We start from the raw sequence: 14,934 nt of genomic DNA, 5'->3' as shown, positions 1-14,934 counted from the left end.
CGGTCGCGTGTCCAAGTGAGCGTAGTATGTTGGCATGTTGCCTCGTACTGGTTGCACTATAGCCTAACAGTATCCTCTTTTTTCTTGTTTTCCCAGGCCGGCCAGCTGCTGCAGCATGCAGCGGCGAGAGGCCGACGGAGCCGATACAGTAGCAGGTAGCAGCTGAGCTGGACGCAAACTCCCCGGCCGTTCGTTCCCACGAGCGAGCAAATGGATACATGCAATGGGGATGCCCCTTGTCGTCGCAGCAGCTTTGACAAGAAAGCTCAATAGAAGGCCGAGTTGATGGCCGCTGGGCCAACCGTCACATGCTTGCATTGCGTTGCATTCATGTTGCTGCCCCGCTCCCTCCATCTCCAGTCTCTCGGCGATCACCTCTGCCCTCTCCCTTCACCTCTCAGCTCACACACGTACTGCATCTGCATGAGCACCTCCCTAGCTAGTTCCCTCGCCTACTTTTACCTGTATTTTCATTTTATTTTTCTCTGGCTACGAGCGCATACGCCAAATATAATGCTCAAACAGAATGGAAGAAAACAAATTTCGTCGTCGTAGTTAAGTGCTCTTCCGGCAAGGAATTATCGATCGCAGAATATGTACTACCTAGAAAATAGATTTTGTTTTGTACGAGATCGATCGAAGGTGTGTCTGGTACACCAAACCCTCTAATAAGAGTAGGTTTTTCTCATGTACTTGCGAGCTGCATGTACCATCAACATCGTCCAATGTGCCTCAAGATTGCTGCAAACTTCCCAAATTCAAACAAAACAACCTGGGCATGGCCATTTAATTGTTCATTGTAATGTACTTCTTCGATTCTAAAAGTAAGTATTTCATAAGAGTAGGATAAAACATGTGCACCTATTGTATGTACATATGATAACCCATTTAGTTCGATTTGCATCTAAGTATAAACTAGTGGTGAGTGGAGACAGTGTTTCCAAACAGGGGCGGGAAAAAAGAAATAAAGGAAAAAAAACCTTCTTTGTCCAGTTGGGTATCGGCTCCATTGATTCCATTTGTAGCAAGCTTGCCTCCACTGGGCGTCTGGGCCAGCAGAAGAACAGGGTAGCCTCCAGAGCTTCTTGTGATCACTGAAAGATATGCTGCAAAAACTTATAAAGTATTTGGTGGCCGTAGGTTGCAGTGCAGCAGCATCCGCCCCCCTACTAATCTACTACTCCTATTCTACAAAGCAATATATATATATATATATATATATATATAAAAGAAATTGTGGGTGTGTCGTCACCCTTTAATGAAGCATTAGCAGCAGCAGCACATGTCTCAAGATCACTAGCTAGGCAGAATCTTAATAAGCCCCAGGCTATCATCTCCTCTGAGTAGTAGTACAGGCCACTAGAGACACAAACACCTGCTGTGCTGGAGTAAAAAGGGTCATTAGGGTCCCTTTCCAAATGGTGGTCATGTGACGTTTAGTAGTGCTTAGAATATGCCCTAATTGCATGCCTCCCTCTCCTTGATGCTCCAGAGGAAAGCATCACCTTAATTGTCATCATTTTGTCCCTCCTTTTTCTTTCTTTCTTGCTTCTGAGTATAAGTACTCGTACCTGCGATTTCAATTTTTTTTTACATTTTTTTTTGTTTACCTGTAAAAAGACTGAAATTTGTGAAATTCCGGTCATTTTTTGTCCTATACTCTATGTTCCATTAGATATTTCATTTCCCTTCAAAATTTGCAAAATTTTACCAAATTTTGGTAAAATTTTAATCCCTAACTCTTACTAATCACCAATGTAGATGGATGAACTCCATGTATACATTTATATAAAAAAAACTCGACCACAGGAAGATGTCCTCTAGCTTTGCTTTGTAAAGAGGAGTACCAAACACTTTAAGAATATATTAAACCCTTTAGAGAAGTACTCACACGACCTACGAGAGTCTTAGATAGGCGGCCTCTAAACTGGAAACTCTACCAACCGAGCAATGGATTAGTTCTCCATGTATATGTATTCGATAGGAGAGATTTCTTCATTTGTTTATGTGGTGAATATCATAAGCTTCAGTATATAGTACATGAAGATGTTTATGCCCTGTGTGAGACATGTAGCTGCAGCACAAGCATATCCACACAGCTGGAGTCCTCTTCAGTCTCTAACCAAAGATACTGTTGCGAGTCATTTAGGCCAAATCATCAGTACTGGCAGAAGCGGAATGACACTACTGTTGCACCAAGCTAACCAACTCTGCATCAGAACTGGACAGCAGGTACGCAGCATAATCAGGGTGATCCAGGATCCAGCAAAAGCTAAGCGAGTACTGCATTGCTGCAGCGGCAGCAGTTGAGAGAGAGAGGCTTGGAAGCGTCGTCCTCTCTGGCGGAGTACACAGCTCCTGATGAACAGCGCGACGCATCCCATGCAAGCATGTGCCGTGTTCGCCCCCGGCTGCACCGATCGGGCCATCCATGTCTCAACTCCGCAAGCACCGAGTCAATCAACAGCTGTGCACGCATGAATCAATGCGTGATGTAACTCCAGGGGGGCAAGTTCATGCACACGTGCACACGGCGAGGGACGCCCCCTGTCGCCGTGCGTGTCCTTCCTCCATTCGCCACACTGGAATCCTCTGACTTCGCTCCACCATGAGCCTTTGGATCTTATATAGATAGATATGATTCGATGTTACAGCATTTTTTGAACAGCATAACTGTTACAGTATTTGACTCTATAGTAACTTTGCTACCGTGCTCAGTACCATTCTACTGCCCATCGTCTCAGGAATTAGAGTTCACCTCTTACTTCACCGAGGTGAAATAAGAGGATTTGGATCCCCATTCCCCTGGTTTGAACTTCGAATCATACAGTTACAGCTCCTGAATTATTTCATGGAGGCAGTCCCTCCGTTCCCAATTATTTGCACTGTATCGGAGACTGAGTCGTTTTCATCTGCAAGTGAGATGCATCCAGTGAGAAAACTGCAGATAATGAGATGTATTAGCAGCAGAAAGGTTTGGGGGGTAGAAACAGAACATGGGTATGGCTACATCCATCTGAGTTAACCATGAGGGAACTTGGTGATCAGCTCATATGTACCAGCTCACTTACTGTTTTTTCTTATTGGAAACAAGGGTCACTTACTGTATTTTTTTTCGAAAGAACACTTAACTGTGTCCATCTTGTCAAACAACTCTGACGTACAGAGTTCGAACCGCAGAATGTAGCCGTTAAATCTATCCAAACTATCCCGTTGTATACTTGTATGATGTTCGGTTCTTTCTAAGAAAGGAAACCAGGGTAGCCATCCCTTCTCTCTGAAACTACAACCAGCGAGCATGAGCGAGAGTACTGTGAAACGGGACAAAATTCATAAGGAAATGGCCAGCTAAAGGTTGATAAAGGATAAGATTCTCAAAACATTATGCAAACTGAAAGTAGTACCACGTAGTAACACACGGAGAATAGCGTCTAGCAAGTCCGGGTTGTTTGGATCTTATTGCAAAATGCACATAGCAATAAGAGACAAGATTTATGGTGCAACACAACACACTGCAACATATTTGCAACAAGGATGATGGCTTATGACACAATCGATGATTAATATTTACCATATGCTTTATTGGGCTCTTAAGGTGGAACACGACACACGGCATACCTGATGGAAATACTGCAGCACAAGAACAGACTGGTTTTGCATTAGTTCCTGGAAGTAAAAATAGGGTGTTGATCAGTTAAAATCAATATATGAGTAGTTCATGAAGGAAATTTACTGACAGTGTAAAACAGACCGTGGAATACTGTTTGTGCCTCTAACCAACCAGTGTAGAATGTTCTAAACAATTGTTTTTATGAAGGTCAATGGAAGTGCCAAATCACAAAATACACACGGCATTTATTAGTCTCACTGTCTCAGATTGAGCAATGAGACATGCTCAAACATTACGATAGCGCACTCAAGTGCAACTTGAAAAGAACATGAACAGATTCATGGCTTCATGCAACTAGGTTTATGTTTTTCTCCGTGGAATAAATCCAAGAACATGTTCCCAGCCCATCAGAAACCTACTTCCAAAAGATTGACAATATTAGCCTCTAGTAAAGTTATAGCTTTTCCCAGGGAATCCACCAAATATACCAGCACACCAAATACTGACAAAGAGATGGTAAGAAAGCTAGACAAACTCCTGAAAGAGGTTGCGATTAGACATATCAGTGACAATAAAACCAAGAGATAGCGCTTTCACTTTCTTGGCAGTTTCGGATGTTGATTTGCCCATTGATTACAAGTTGAACTGCTATAACGTTTGAGGGCAAGGTAAACCAAACTTTTGGGGTTCATAACAGTACCTAGATTTGCCCTACCAAACTTTAGGTGCATCTTCACCAAATCATGGATCCAGCCATTTCTCTTTTTTTAGAATACAGATCCAGCCACTTATCATTGAGGCCTGCCATATATTATCTCAAACTTTCAGTTTTGATTACGTTGATGCATCTTATCCATATTCTTCAGGCAAATTCTTTTCAAGACATGATCCATAATTTGAACCTTCATTTTCTGGGGAAGTTGTGGTCGACACAGTTTACCTAGCTTGTTAAATTGAGAAGATTAAACTAGGAAAACAAACAAAAAGGGGAATGGTTTGTGTGGTACACCGACACTGGGTACACTTATGCAACACGTACTTCCAACAGATATGCTATCAAGTATTAGTGACAAATGTATAAGACGTTGACAGGAAAACAATCAATGATTAACAACCTAGGATGCGAATAAATTAGTATCATCTAAAGAGGTCACCAAACCTAATAGTTCTGGCTGAAAATCTTGAATATCTGATCAATCTGCAGATTATTTGGGCCTATCTTGATCTCAAAGCACACCTTTCATTTACAAGTGAGCATACTTCTGACCAGGAGTTAGTTTGTAGTGCTCGAAGCTGAACATGAATATCTTACAAGTTGGCGCATATACTTCTCCTTGGTGGTTACCATATGAAAAATCTCTATACGGTTAGAGAATCATATGGACAGATGCAATCCTTGATGGTAATACATAATCTTTCGTATCTCCATGTATTTCAACAAAAGTCTGCAAGAGAAAAGCTGAATATCAGACAACGTAAATATCATGGCTACTTGAAATCCCAAACTGAAGCATAAACCCCTTTTGGGGGGAAATAAACAGAAATATAACCTAAGTGATTCAAATTTGCTACAGTTCATGGCTGCATGCATAACATGGCAACCGTATCATCAATATTTCCCACACGAAAGAGCACAAATTAATTAAAACTGAAGATAGACTTATCATAACAGGAACATTGGCATATTCAACTAGCAGCTAGTTACTAGAAACCAAGATTCCCAACAAGAAAATGGCACATTAACTAATAATCATTGTAATTATAATGTATCAATCATTGCAAATGTTCAAATAGACTCCTCACTCAGTCCTCACCATGGGCTAATCTATCATCTGATCACTTGTCAGACATCAGTTAAAAGCAAAATTTAGTAATTTCTGAACTACAACACGATTGAACAAAGACATGACATCGTTGCTCTATTCTCTACCATTGATTCACAGCATAGCGCACGACAACACAAGGCATTGCAGAAGCCTACTCAGACCAGTACCTCCAATATTACCACGCGGTGTGGCACCACATCAACATGCATACTTGAAATATCAAACAGATTTTTTTTTCGAAAGGACGGCACGAAAGATGCCGATGTTATTATAGAAGAAGAGAGTTGCCCGAATATGAGGAAAACTGGGCCCAAAAACCTTAACAATTATCCAGTTGAAACGGAGCCAACCGGTATGAACGCCAACAAAAAGCAAACAACACTACACTTTGGAAAACACAACACACGCGGAGTCCGCCAACGGGTCATCGTTGCCAAACTTGTCGCACGTTGCGACCAAACAGCTCTGACTTCTTAAAACATACCTCAGCCACTGTCTTGATGCCTTGTGTCCCCGTCCACGGCCACCACGTGTCATCATTACCAAGCTCGTCGGACGCCCCAACGCAGGAGCTCCGACTCCACCATAGCCCATCCGTGGACAAACCAACGTAGCACCAAAAGGGCAGAGGCCTCACCGACAACTTACCCCTTGTAGAGACCCGGAGTGTTCACAATTGTTGCCGAAGAAAGGTCCCGCCACGACTAAGACATCAGCCACCAGAACTCAGTGTGGGATCTTCCAAAACGACGCCTCTAGGGAGTAAACGACGCCACAAGCGTCGTTGTCGCCCGTCCAGGCACGACCAAGTTCACCTGAAAAATCCCACGGCGAAGAAGGGAGGGAGCACCTTCGACAAACGCCTTCAAGGAGGAAGCGATGCCCGAGGGTGTCGCCATTGTCGGCCTAGGCCCAATGCCGAGCAAGGCTTTCGTCCGAGGCACCCAATGCCACAGCCAGCACGAGCACGCGTCACCCCAAAGCCGCCCACGCCATGAGACTCCCCTATTGGAGAGAATGAAGAAATCCGACGAGGGGAGGAGCCGCCATGACATGAGGGGACCGAGGGCAACCGCGACGCGCTCGCCGCACCACACCACACAGCCACCACCACCGAGGCCGCCCCAACGCATCACGCACGTGTCGTCCTCACGGCCACCACCCGCCACCAGACTCCCCACGGGCCAGCTCCAGCGGGAAGAGACAGATCATAACAAAGGGAGGAGCTCGAGCGGCTTCGGGAGGCCGTGACGGGGCAAGCGCCATGAGGCCGGGGAAAAACCCCGCGACGAGCACCAGCGCCACGGCCAACGCACGGGCCCTGCAAAGCCACAGGGACGCCATGCCACGCCGGCGCAACCCCGCAACCCAACCTGACACGACGTCGCACAGATGCGACGATGAAGCCCGACCCGGCTAAGACCACGGCCAACACCAGCTGAAGACGAGCACCGCAGCAGCAGGCGCGTCGGCCAGGCCACAGGACACGCGCGGCCTCTTGCCACGCCACACCCCCCACGACCGTCACGGCGAACACACGACGCAACCACCCCGCGCCACACCGCACCGCCATGCGGTAGCAGCGCCGCAAGCCCACCACACCGCACCGCACCACGCCACGCCTCGCCTCGCGCACGTACGTGAGCTCACCGTCGAGCCCCGCTGGCACGCCGTCCTCCTACATGGGCGCCGCCGGCAACACGTCGGGGCCCATGGACACGCCGCACAGTAGACACAGCACGTGGCGCTCGTTGTTGGATGCCTCCTTCCAGCGGATGGCATAGCCGGCCTTGCAGCCATTGCAGTAGATGGCCCAGACGTACTCCTCCACGAGCCGACGGCGCGCGCTGCGGGTGTCGCTCTCGAGCGCCAGCTTGACGACCCCGAACGAGATCACCCTGTGCAGCGCGCTCGCCAGCATGGGAAGCTCGATGAGGAACAACGGCGGCGCCGGCCATGGTCAGGCCGCAATGAGCGCAATGCCGAGGTGTCGAAGAGAGGAGAGGCGGCGCGCCGCAGCCGACGCGACGGCGACGACCTCGACGCGCCACAGCGCCGAACCGCAGCACCCGGCCGGAGACCTCCTTGATCTACTTCGGTGACGTACTCCACGCGTGGATCTACTGGCCAGATCAACAGCCGCTCCGTCGAGAAAAAGAAAGTGGGGGGGGGGGGGGGAGGAGGGGGAGAAGGGGGGAGGGGGAGAAGGGGGAGGTTAAGGGAGGGAGGGGAGGCCGCCGCCACCGCCGTCAGCGGCGGCGGCCGGCGAGGATCTTTTCTGGCGGAGTGGTTTGGCAGCGGTGTTTCGCCCCTCGCGTCACCCAGCAAGGAGGCGCCGAGGGGGTTCAAATTTTTTCCCAAATATCAAACAGAATTATAAAATGACTTACTGAAATTATATACAGATACGAAATGATATTCAAAATCTGCGTATTTACTCATCAACAAACTCGAGAATCAGGGACAGGTTCATGGCTGCATACATAACATTAATAGTGACAACTATAACATCTTTACTTATTTGCAATATGAGCATACCGTCCATATTGTCCATAGAAGCAAGCGCAAGTTAAGAACTTAACATTGAGGCTAGAATTATCCTATCAGCAAAATTTCCATATTCATCTAGCCAACAAGTTGCATATGCCCATAGACTAATAGTACAATATTAATCACAATGTGCCCTTCCTTAATTCATTTGGCTAACATAATGTGAGTGTCGAGTAGACTCATCATCATCACCATGGACTAATCCATCATCTGATCACTTGTCAGACTTCACTGAATGACAAAATTCGCTAATTTCTGCAACGGGACACGGCTGAACAAACACAAGGTATTGCTGCTCTATTCTCTAATCATCAGTTCACAGCACAGCCCACATCGATACAACACGTCGCGAGAGCATATCCAGACCAATGCCACCAATATAACTACGCGATACCGCATTAGCAAGCAGGGCGAGGCAGGAGCTGGCTGCCTGAGAGCACGTACCTCGGCTGCTGCTGCGGCGGCGGCGGCGGCGGCCGGGACGCCTTCCCCTCCTCGACGGAGACCCATTGGGGCTCCCGGGTGAATCCGGAATGCAAGGCGCGCGCCGCCGCCGGTCGGGAGCCCGTGCGGCCGCGCCGGTGTGGAGATGGGGACGAGGTTGGCAAATTGCAGTAAGGCAATCCCAATCGCCGTGTATTGGAGTTGCGGGCGGGTGGGAGTGAGGATGACGGCGAGGTGCAAACCAACTGGAGCGGTACCCAAAAAATGGCTTTTTTTCGGCACGTAGTGCTCCTCGACTAGGAAGTCATTGTGGACCCTATCTTCGATTTCCTATAAGGAATTCTAAACTCTGACGCTAAATTCTAAACCTTTCTTGATTATGATATCACTTATATCAATAAAATATGGAACCATTCAAATCAATGATAGTGAGAAATAGTGGTAAATAAGTGAAACCACTTCTTAGACGGTGGGAAAAAAATCAATCACCACAGGTAGAGATATAGTAAAAAAAAGTAACTCCATAATAGGATGTGTACATAAAGATTATCACGTTCGTTCATTTCTTTTATCTAATATAATTCATACGTTAATTCTCTTGTATATCTTATAACTTTTTTAATAATTCTTTCAATACAAATCTCAATATAAATAAAATTCTTGTAATCTATATATACTCAAGAACTAGTAAAAAAATTTCCCTCCGGACACAGCCAGACAACCTGCAACACACTGCGCTCCTGATGCACAAAGTTCAACGCCCACACCGCGCACATACTTTTCAAAATTTGAATTCTTGTGCCTTTTTCTCTCTCTCGACTGCATATGTACTTAAAAAAGTCATCAAATCATATCATCACACATAATTTTGATTTGCTTGATTTTGTTCAAATGACACATGTACCATTTAGGTACTCTTCCTGTACACCTCTGTAATTAAAAAGGGTGTGTTTTAAAGGACAGTAAGAGTATTGCTAACTTTTTCTAGAAAAAGATAATTAATCTATTTTATAAGAGAAATCGGATCTAAAAACTACACAACCGTAAGATTAATTAAAGGGACAACTAATAGAAAACCCTTGTATGACAGATAAATTCCGTCAGAGTAACAGCTCATAAGGGCACACTATGTCACTTAGATACTACAATTGACCAATTACGCTATAAAATAACGTTGTCAAATATGATTGCAGCTACGACTTCCTACAACGATCCATAATAACGGCCTCAACTATCAACTCCACCGCGAGGAGGCAGGGGTAGCTATGTACTATATCATCGTTGCCGAGCTTCGTCCCTCTTCCCCCCGTGATGCAACAGCTTCGACTTCGCAATAGCACAGCTAGCCCCAAGCACCAAAGTGTTGACCAAAAGCAACACAAAATGAGACAAACATACACGACCAAAGGAAAAAATTAAGAGCTCTAAAAAGTCTGGAGAGGTCGAAGCCCCCTCTAAAGATCCAGGACCACTCACAATCCACCATCAGCAATAACTCAGGGGTATCTCCTCTGCGATGCCTCCAAGAAGGATATGACATCCACGCCACCGCAGTTTAGACAACCAAAACTAGTTTTTCATATAAAAAAACCCAACAAAAGAGGTGAAGGCATCGTAACAACGCCTCTAACAAAGTTAAGGGCACTAATGATATCACAGTTATCAATGTCGGCAGGAAACCGAGCACAAATATCATTCTAAAATGTATCAATACAAATCAACATCTCAACATTAAAAAATATATTTAAACTTAGTGTATATGTAATTTGGATCGTTATTCATAAAAAATCATGGTGTACGCAACCAGCCATCGAACATTCTCGTGAAAAGTGTTCGTACTAGAGGAGTACTCTGTTTCCGAGATGGGCTGGGCCGTAGTCGCGATTATTCTGGGATGGGCTATAATATTTGGGATCAGTTTTAAAAATGGGCTAAGCCGTGATCACCGGATCGCAAAGATAAGCATGCATCTCTCTCTCTCTCTCTCTCAGAAAGAAGAAAAAAGATTCATACATATCTCTCTCTGAAAGCTTAAACTTACTCTGAAAAAAAGAAAGTTTAAACCTGTAACTTAGCTTTCTGTAATGGTAGTGTGAGCCGATTATGTTTGGCAAGTTGTTGAGACGTTGATTACTCCTTCAATTCAAAATAAGTGCCATTTTAAATTACGTATAGTCAATCATTTAAACTTTGACTATAAATTATTTTTTATATATTGAATTTAGATATTGAAAATGATACATGTAGATTTATCTTTAAAAGTATTTTTATAATAATATATATTTTACTATATTTTATCAATTTGTTATAAAAAAATATTAGTTAAAATTGTATTTTAGAAATCGTATCATCGTCTAAATGATACTTATTTTAAATTGGAGGAAGTATTAGTTAAAACTGTACTCCTATTTCAGAAACCGTGTCGTCGTCAAAAAGTATTAGTTGAAGCAGGCTATTTGCGTCGGTCGGTCGCGTGGTTAGGTGTGCATGATGCTCGCATCAACATAGCAGGCACGTGCTTGCCAAACTGGCAGTGGTGGTCAACACCCCTTTGCATTCTCCGGTGGTGGTCAACTCTTGCAACGCGGCGTCCGTTCAGAAAAAAAACTTGCAACGCGGCCATTCGTTATCCGTTCCAAAGAAGAGGCTCAGATCGCTAATAATTTTCAACTATTGGAAAACATGGAAGAAGCCTCACACCAGAATCTTCAACTCCACGAGCATACGTCACTCTGCATTACTAGCAGCGCCAAGAATGAAGCTTCTCTTATCATCATTTTCGGAGCGTGGCACTTAGATGTCTTTATTTATTTATTTATATATATATATATATATATATATATATCATTCGGTGAAAATATATTTTTATTTTCTTGCTTTTTATGAGATTTTTTTATTTTGTTCTTTGTTAGATTAATTTTTTCTTTTTAACATAACAGATAATTTTTCTATGGATGTAGTTCATTGGGAAGATGGACAAACATAAAACGTTAGACGACCCAAGATGAACGGAAACGTACGTGCTTGCCAAACTACATAAAGTCTCCGACGACTTCTCCAGTTCACAACTGTGAAAGAAGGAAGAGGTTCATCCCCTGTTAAGATCATTTTTAATCATATTTTTTTATTATGTTTACTTTCTAATTTTCTTTTCTGTTCTTATTTTCTTTATTTTTAATAATTTATCTTTAAGAGAATCGTGAAGAGAAAGAAGAGAATCTCATTCTGAAGAGAATAATCTTATGAATCTTTTTATAATAAAAATTATAAAAAAACTGTTAAACATTAAAGAAAAAAAATCTTCATGACGAAATTTTCGCGCCCCCCAACAGTGAATCCCTTACATAGTCTAAGAGTCGAGCGTGTGTCAAACAAGAAAACGATGTGACATGCGTGTTGTAGTTCGATCGCTACGAAGAAGCCGAGCACGCATGCATGCTCCCATATGGCAAGTCACTGTCATTTCAACACTTCTTTTCAGATGATCTTTTCGATCGGCTATTCCTACGCATGTTTGGCCTGCTTCTTTTTTTCACCAACGTTTTACAGTATCTTTTCTGACATCTATCGATACTGTAGTGCACTTCGGTTTATATGACCACTTGCATGCTGCAGCGACTTCTTTGTCAAAGAGCTTTTGTAACTCACAGGGGTTGAACTAATGATGCTTAGTCCGGTTTATTGGGTTGACTAAAAAAATAAATTAGAGATTCACCTTACCTAATTAAGTTAATAAAAAATAAATTAATTAGTGATCTAGAACTACCTATTAGACACCCACATCGCTAATTGTACGTCATCGTTAGTGCAAATATTAACTAGACGCTAGATGAATTTATCGTAAATATATCACGTGACCTTTGGCTGTTGAGCTTTGAAAGGACGATACCCATGGTAACCAAATGCAACTTTGAGCCAAAAAAAACACGCAAGCAATATCGTAGTGTTAGGTTTTGTTTCGTTTAATTCATCTCTATAAGAAAACGTAGGCAAGTAAACCTTGCTATGACTCCAACCATCAACCAACAATATAGCTATATCATTTTCTTAAAAAAACACTTCCTAAATATCAAGTGTATAAAAATAAGAACATTGTCTCGGACGACGATGAACGGCGGCGGCCGGCAAGGGTTAGGGAAGAGGTTTGATTTTTTTAAGGGGGGAGGGGGCTTCCTTTGTCATCAGGCTTAGAAGAGCTTCTAGAAGAGGGAAGCCGACTCGGAGAGGTAGGCATGCACGGGGCGGAGCGGCGAGGTGGTAGATGGACGGCGGGCCGATGTCGGGATGGAGGAACTCCAAAATGGAGAGGTTAGTGTGGTAGGGTGGAGAGCGTGGATCTAGCATGTGGGGACGTCGCTCGAGACAACTAGAGGCGAGCGGGAGGCGAGGGAGTGAGGTAAGGCTTTGGCTCTGTGAGGAAACTGTCGCGCGAGAGAGAATGTGAGCTGGGAGATGGAAGACGGTGCGGTTGATATTGGATTCTCATATGATGGTCTACGACAGTCAACTGAGGTGAAATTTCAATCGCATGTAATATAGCAACTACAATATACCTGAAGTAGTTAAGTGTTAGTTGTCTGAAAAGGAAAAGGAAATTATACTTGAAGTAGTTAAGTTTGTTGGTTGCAAATTGCAGCCACGTTCTAAGTAAACTAGATGGATCGGCGTGCTACGTTGCGTCAACTTATGGTCTGCATAAAAAAATAATTGTTGAAGCTAAGGTAGAAGTGCATATTGAAATGTAATATTTCTAAAATTGTGCTACTTTAGTATTTGATCATAACAAGAGAGATACATGCAACATAGTCTTCTATTTAGATGTAACTGGTGTCAATAATTACCTTCAATGCGCATACAGTAATGCATATATAAACTTGACAGAGTACAATATAGAATACAGAAATGAGAGACAGTATAGAGAATAGTTAGAAACATCATACTACGTTCGGCCTTCTGTAATTGATGTTCAGACAAAGTAACTGAACCGCATCTATGTTTAATTAGGTTATCTGATCGTCAAGCTTTCAAAACCGGAGGGAGTACATATTTTGCAAAGCAAAATTTTCTACGTTGCGCTCATTTAAACATCAGCGTCACATTTATTTTTCCTTTCAACAAAAAATTGCAGGTCATTGCAAAACAACGTCAATAGCAAAATATGGATTTGTTATGCTCTAAGCAAAGATGGATTTGTACCTTGAGCCTATTAAAGCACATTTGCTTGATGGATTTATACCAAAATCATGAAGTATATGGCATCGGCAAGACTTTTCCTGATGTGAGGTAAAAAGATTATTTTACCGACTCTGACTAATTTGAATAGAATTATGAAGGAATCTGGAAACAAAAAGAGAGGATTAGAGAAGGATTTCCATTTCGCAATAGGGCATTATGACAATAGATCTAAAATTATGTAGTTAATCAAATTCTTGTCCCGTACAAAATGTGTTCCAATATATTAATGCATGAATTTACGAAACCCACTTTGCGCAAACAAAGGTGTATGTCGGTGACACAGGAACCAGGGGTCCCCGAGTCCCGAGACCAGAACAGCAGAGTGCCACGTGGCGCCTCCCACGGGGGTTATCTCCCCGAGGTACGAGAAGACCAAGTCCCGGGAGAGAGTGTTCTCGGCCATAAACAGTGATCCCCGAGTACTCGAGTTCCCCGATAACCCAAGAAGACCAAGTACCGGGAAAAGAGTGCTCGGGGCTGCGAGCAGTGGCCCCCGAGTACCCTGAGGACCCAAGGGGAGTCAGTTCCGGGAGAGAGTGCTTGGGGCTATGAACAGTGACCCCCGAGCACTCGGTTCCCCGAGGACCCGAACAGTTAGTTCCGGGAGGGAGTACTCGGGGCTATGAACAGTGGCCCCCGAGCACTCGGTTCCCCGAGGACCCGAATAGTCAGTTCCGGGAGAGAGTGCTCGGGGCCGTGAACAGTAGCCCCCCGAGCACTCAGTTCCCCGAGGACCAAGAAAGGGTATATCCGGGAGAGAGTGCTCGGGGCTGTGAACAGTGGCCTCCGAGCACTCGGTTCCCCAAGGGCCTGAGAAGTCCTTCGCCGGTGGCCTCCACAGAGGCCCAGCAGTGAGGTGTCAGCTGGTGAGAGGCCCGATGCTGCATTTAAAAGGGCGCGTGGCCTGTCATTTCCAACTGCCCCCCACGCTTGCTGCCAGTCCCTGCCACGGCCTGGCAGGGATGCGTGGGGACATTTAATGCACGGGTCCCATCGCATGTCATCTGGCACGCCTCGGGATAGCGTCGTAGAGCTCGAGGCGCCCCGCCTGCCACCCTGCTGTGTCAGACTTGCTCTGACCCGGCGGGCACGCCGGGCTGCGCCGGGCTGCTCGGTGGCTGCCCGGTGGACCCTCCCCGCGGCGCCCGTTGAAAAATGGCATGATGACGAACAAGACCGGACAGGGGCACATTTTTAACCCTCCCCGTCACCTCGCGCAGCAGCCCATGATGGTTGCTTTCCATTTATTGCGCCTTGGAACTCGCACCA

At 44.8% G+C, this 14,934-nt stretch overlaps 1 protein-coding gene and 1 long non-coding RNA gene across 3 annotated transcripts; both read right to left on the bottom strand.

Annotated features, from left to right (window-relative positions):
- Nucleotides 1–2,022: 2,022 nt before the first annotated feature.
- LOC133926031 (uncharacterized) lies at nt 2,023–6,454 on the bottom strand. Of its 2 annotated transcripts, none has more exons than XR_009911049.1 (5): nt 5,921–6,454; nt 4,770–5,055; nt 3,619–3,666; nt 3,133–3,283; nt 2,023–2,941 (listed from the first exon to the last, which is right to left on the bottom strand). It is a non-coding gene; the product is annotated as an uncharacterized LOC133926031 (long non-coding RNA). The 2 variants fall into 2 exon arrangements; XR_009911048.1 differs by having other exon boundaries at nt 2,023–2,912.
- A 602-nt stretch (nt 6,455–7,056) lies between these two features.
- On the bottom strand, nt 7,057–7,561 carry LOC133926030 (protein MIZU-KUSSEI 1-like). The gene has a single exon (XM_062371764.1). It carries the CDS (start codon nt 7,355–7,357, stop codon nt 7,115–7,117), a length of 243 nt encoding a protein of 80 aa, XP_062227748.1. The 5' UTR covers nt 7,358–7,561; the 3' UTR covers nt 7,057–7,114.
- Between the last annotated feature and the right edge of the window lie 7,373 nt (nt 7,562–14,934).

Source organism: Phragmites australis, chromosome 8 (genome assembly GCF_958298935.1).
Source record: "Phragmites australis chromosome 8, lpPhrAust1.1, whole genome shotgun sequence".
Taxonomy (NCBI): Eukaryota; Viridiplantae; Streptophyta; class Magnoliopsida; order Poales; family Poaceae; genus Phragmites; species Phragmites australis.
The sequence above is the reverse complement of the archived record's forward strand: the minus strand, read 5'-3'. Positions and strand labels throughout refer to the sequence as shown.

Bases quoted from the DNA above. Each gene is read 5' to 3' on its own strand.
- LOC133926030 (XM_062371764.1), bottom strand. From the start codon at position 7,357: ATGCTGGCGAGCGCGCTGCACAGGGTGATCTCGTTCGGGGTCGTCAAG.